Source organism: Porites lutea, chromosome 3 (assembly GCF_958299795.1).
Source record: "Porites lutea chromosome 3, jaPorLute2.1, whole genome shotgun sequence".
In the NCBI taxonomy this organism is placed as follows: Eukaryota; Metazoa; Cnidaria; class Anthozoa; order Scleractinia; family Poritidae; genus Porites; species Porites lutea.
In genome coordinates, this window is record NC_133203.1 from 29,714,364 (window position 1) to 29,720,068 (window position 5,705).

The 5,705-nt window shown below is 39.4% G+C and overlaps 1 protein-coding gene across 1 annotated transcript; it reads right to left on the reverse strand.

Moving 5' to 3' along the window:
- Positions 1 to 3,102: 3,102 nt before the first annotated feature.
- On the reverse strand, positions 3,103 to 5,012 carry LOC140932133 (uncharacterized). The gene is made up of 2 exons (XM_073381781.1): positions 3,615 to 5,012; positions 3,103 to 3,140 (listed from the first exon to the last, which is right to left on the reverse strand). The coding sequence occupies exons 1-2, from the start codon at positions 4,957 to 4,959 to the stop codon at positions 3,103 to 3,105; spliced, it is 1,383 nt and encodes a 460-aa protein (XP_073237882.1). The 5' UTR covers positions 4,960 to 5,012.
- Between the last annotated feature and the right edge of the window lie 693 nt (positions 5,013 to 5,705).

Sequence of the window (5,705 nt, forward strand, 5' to 3'; positions counted from 1 at the left end):
TTGTTCTAAGTACAAAATCTTTGCTGTAATGATTGAATATCATTGATTTAAAACTGAAAAGATTTTTCAGTCTCGAACGCTGACATCTTTAAAAAAGAGCAGTTTAGTCCCCGATTTTTTGTTTAGCCTGCTTCGGCTGTTTACACGTGTTACGACTGTTACTGTACATAGTGCACGGTACTTAGTTCACCTGAATACCGTCTTAGTGTCTGTTTGCTCCAAGGATTTGCTTATTTGCTTTGCTGACCACTAGAGAGGGGAATGGGACTGGTGTGTAGGCAGACATTTTCATGAATTTTCCAACTTTTTTTCTACTTATTATTGTTTCTTTCTATATTTTTTTTTTACCCACGACGTTTTACCTACACCCACTGCCCATGACCCACGACATTTAGTTACACTCAGCCTAAATTGCCCATAAACTACCGCAAACTAAAAGAACCTTTAAGAAAAAACAAACAAAAAAAAACTAAAAGAACCTTTTTTGCCAGACCTCAAAAAATGTAGGTTCTTATTAGCACCTGTTTACTGTACATGTATCTCATTCATTTTATCTGTTTTGCTTTCTTTTCAAAGGTTTAATAGAGCTACAGTGTATAACACAAGACTCACTTCAAACATCAGTAAACTTAAGAGGGGATGAAGTTGTTTACAGTGTATGTGGCTTAATCCAGTCATGTCCAGTGATGCCAACCAAATGCAGCCTTAAATTTAAACATCTGCCTTGATGACATTTATTCATGAAAGTAAAATAAGAACTGTTGACTTGTGTCTTCGAATTTTTTAGTTTTAACCAAGTACTATTACCTTTCCTTTGAAATAAGCTACAGCAATGTGACCCTCCACCGTCACTGTTATTCCAGTTACAAAAAATACTTTTTCATCCAGCTGAATTCTGCGAACAAATTCGCCATTAACAGTGTATAAAGCCAGCGTCAGGCGGTGTGTCTCTCGTTCAGAACCAACAAGGACAACAAGGTCGCTTACCGGGTGTGCAATGCGACGATAGATATCTCTCTCACATTCGATAATATATAGATTTAGCCACAGCTAAAAGCGAAGCTCCCATTAATAAATTTATAACTTAAATCAAACAATAATTTTGTATTCCTCAAATCAGTTAACTTAAAGGGACAGTGTCCCGATTATGCGCACGCGCGAGCGTCATCTGTTTTTTCTTCAAAGTACAATAGAACTGTCAAATTGACTCGACAAGATTTCCTACCGGACCGCACCGCCGACAGAGATTTGTTGTTTATATTCTCAAGTAATATTTTATACTTTCGAAGAAGTCTTTCGTCTTATATAAAAATTTGGCTCGCGGTTCGAAGACTTATCGCGATTTTATCGCTAGCTGGGCCGCCTCGCGACCCGAAAATCTCGTTCTGCTCGCTTTAAAAACATTTTCTAATTTGAAACTCGTGTCAGAGGTCAATCGCTCCAAGTCCAGTAATATCTGCCTGATTTGCTCGCGTTCTAGCCTCAAACGTTTGAAAGACATACATGTGACCTTTGAGGGAAAAGCCAAGTTATTTTGGAGTGAAAAAAATCTTGTATCGAGTTAATATAGCCGTATTTGTACACCAAAAAAATAGTCTTCGGTCACATTTAAGAGCAATAATGGCTCTTGATCACAGTAGATAAGGCGTGGAAAACAAATTCTTGGAAAACAAATCAGGCCGAATTGTTTGCGTTCGACAAACGTATAAATTCTTGCCAATAAATCTGGGTGCGTGCAAACCATTCTTTTATTTTTTTTTATACACCACATCTGAGGAGAAAGAGTACTATGAGGCGCTGTTTTTATCATGCAGACCTCGTACAAAATGCAGTATTTCACAATTTTTCAAGAAAAATTGCATTCATTCAATGCTCAGGACCATCGAAGCACGCGTGGACTTTTAATTAGCGAAAACGTTCAAAAAATGTCCAAAATCACCTATACGGCCAGCCGGTTCTAACTTTTGACAAGCGCCAAATTTGCCAAGAAATTTTAAAAGAGTTACGCTTCAACGTGATAAAGAATTTATTGAGTCTATTTTTTATTAACGGTTTTATAACCATGTGTAATCTTAAAAAGCGTTTGATACGCTTGGCATTTTGAGTACTCCTACAAGCGATGTTTATGAACACCTGAAAACAAACGACAAAGCGATGAAAATTACACTTTTGAGACTACCGACAATCAATAAAGAAATATAATTCGGTAGAACATTTACAGAGACAACAATTTTCATTCACGAAAACAAATGAGTATTTAGGTGTCTCTAAGAATCCTCAAGTCTTCACTAGTAAGCTTAAAGATTAAGGTTATGTTTTAAGCCGCGGGTTTCCCGGTGTTTCCTTTTTTCAAAGATGAACTCACGACAAGAAAATCGCTCAAAGCTTTCTTTCTACAGCCAAGTACAGCCAAAATTATAACTAAATATTCTTCGGAAATTTTTCGTTCTATTGACGGTGAATTAATATCGACTAAAGGCTTTTTAAAGTTCTGTAAGCTTAAGCTTATATCAAACCTCATACTAGGTCAGATCAGTGTCTCAGTCAAATCTTAATACAAACGTGCATAAACTAGCTTCATAAACTGTGCCACTGGACTTCATGAAATTAGATATAAATACAATAATTACTCAGGCTTACCATATTTTGAGGTGCAGCTCCTGAAAGCTAGCAAGAAAGGCAAGGATCGCTTGAGCCTTTATAATTCTCGTACGCATCCAGCAAGGTGAAAAACAAAAACGATGCCAACCGAAATCGGATTATCGGCTTTGACAAGCGACGCATTCTCAACCAAAAACCCAATAAGCAAACCAGCCATGAATAAGAGAACACTCTTGATAGCAGCTGTATTTCATTTTTTACATCCAGTGGAAAAAGACAGTTAAAAACATCACAAGTTGACTCAAAACTCTGTCAGCTTCAGCTGTCAAAGTAAACAACTTTCAAGATGTTGCAGAAATTTTACGCATGAACTCACCTGTCAAATTTTAACCAATCAGAGCATAAAAATTGGATGTGGAGCGTGACCAACACATGACCATGGTTAGAAAAGGTCTTCCCCGCCTGTATTTAAAAAAACTGGCTGAATTTTTGCGTCTGCGGTCAGTTTGAAATCAAAATCGTTATAGTGCTGGGCGATACTGACATAAACACAACATATTTGATGTGAATTAAAAATTAAAAAAAGTAAGCGTGAGCCTGCGATCATTTCAAAACGAGTAAATTTTCAGCGGATAACTTCAAAAAAATACTCGACCTTGATGGGTCGACACCTGAGCCCGCGATACGGTCAGGTGATACTGGTCAGCGGATACCCTGTTTTGACAGCTGTCAATTGATGACGACGTTGATGCCCATTGATGTGCAATCAGCTTTCTCCTGGGTTCCCAAAGTAGCTAGAAAGTGTGAGAGTAAACGTTGGTATGCCTGTGGTGCGGACGGACGGTCGGGCGGGCGGTCGGTGTACGGTCACGTGATTACCAAATTTTCTCGGATGGGTAGTTTACCACATTTTGTTACCCATGGTGCTCCGCTGCGCGCTTCGCGCGCGAGAGCTCCGCTATTAAATTTGCCAAGCTGGTGTCCCTCCACATCAAATAAGTAGAAACTCTCACCGCGTAGGTCCACTATAAAAACACGACCATCACAAGTAGCAGTGATATCTCTTGCATCCTTGAACACTCCATCTCCAAAGCTACAAACAAGCTCGCCACTCGGCTCGCGAATATCAACAACGTTACCTGCCAACAGCAGAATTTTGCCGCGTTGTTTGCCGCTCACTGTTAGTCTCCAGTCCCCGATCCTCACAGGAAACTTGTGCTGACGGTCAGTGGTCTTGTTAAAAACCTGCACTTCCGTACTCTCCAATTTGGCAGCCCTAGGCTTCGTCAGTCTGACCAGTAAATAGATCATGTCGTCCTCGCCTGCAGTGGTGACATCCAAAATACGTAACTTTGTATCGGCGTCATCAATTTGAGGATTAAACCTAAAATCAAACTTTCCGTTGCTATCAAACACCTTCACGGTGTTATCTCCATTGTCTACCACAAGGAACTGTCCTTTGGTATTTGTAGCGATACCACACGCCAACTTCAGCTTGTGCTCCTCTTCACCCTCCTGACCAAATGACCATAGTAAACAGCAGTGCTCGTTACCTTGTTTTTTCAACGCTTTAACAAATCTTTCGTTGCGGAGCGGATCCACTTTCTCTTTCCCAGTTTCAACATAAGGCAACGTCCATCTTGTTACACTACCGAGCATGTTCATTACATCATAGATCACACGATTAGCGTGGCAGACAGAAAAAATTATTTGCCTTCTTTCTTCTTTGTTAAAAAGAGCCCTCAATCTCAATCCTTCCTCCAACTCAACTTTGAAATATTCTTTAACAGCTGGCACTTGGTGTAACTCGTCAAGGCAGACTCTACAAGCCGCTAATGCGTCGGAAGGATAGTCAACCGTCTCCAGTATTGTCGCCATCAGTCGATATTGCATAGCTAACAGACGATCAGGCAACTCCAAAGCTTCATTATTGAAAGCATTTGTCGCTCCTAGGCGAGCTTCTTCAAATCTCTTCTTGGCTTTAGTAAGCTTCCTCGTGGCGGACTCATCCAAGGCAGAAAGTTCCAATTTCGTAATTTCTTTAGCAATATCGAATTGTTCAACACAAGCTGTTGCAGCTGCTGTTTTCGCGCGATGCTCGCTACTGGGTCTGGCACTTTGAAACACTTCATATAACAACTCGATTCCTTCCTTAAAAAGGCTGATACTTGTCTTCAAATCCTTTCTTACCAAACCATCTAACTTCGATTTTATTTCATCGATTTCACGGACGATCAGGCCACGGAATTTCTGATCTGTAACATCACCCTCATTCAACTTTTCTGCCAGTTTATCTCTTCCTTTATTCACCAACAGGCCGATAGTGGCTTTGAATACAGCAGTTATTAGTGAAGACATGTCGGTACTCCTTTTAATGAAGATCTCGGTCAGCACTGGTATGTCCTTAACAGTTGAGTTCAAGCGCTGACTGTTAAGATACAAAAATACATGCGAGGTTAAGTTGTCAGAAATGACTTAAACAGCAAAAATTCGAAGAAAAATTCTAAGAACTAAGTAGAAAAGAGGAGAAAATGATTATCTAGAGCTTTAAAAATAATAATAATAATAATAATAATAATAATAATAATAATAATAATAATAATAATAATAATAATAATAATAATAATAATAATAAAAGGTCTACCATTCACAGGTTGTTGGTGAACTGTGTTCTGAACTGTGTTCTCTAGCTACAGCTTAGTGTTCACTGGTATCCGAATTAAAACCAAAAATCAAGCTGGTGTGTTTTGAGGAAAAATTTCACTTTGCTTATTAACTGTTAGCTAGAAATGAATTTCAATACCGTTGTATCCGTCCGGCAAACACGTTAGAGAGACCTGAGGGGTATCTTCTTAATGTACTAGTCAACTAAATTCATGCGTGCGGCCATAATCTCATGTTGTCAATGATACTGACAATTCCTCCTCCAGCCCAAATGGGCTCTGAGTTCGGCCGAATTGGGGCTATTGGCTCAGAGGCCATGAGGGCGAGAGGAATAATTGTTTTAGTAAAATCCAACTAGCTGGTCAAAAATATCGAGACAAATTAAAACAACTTTAGTCAGCGAAACGCGATTCAGGCGCCATTGTTTTGGTTTTCAAAGC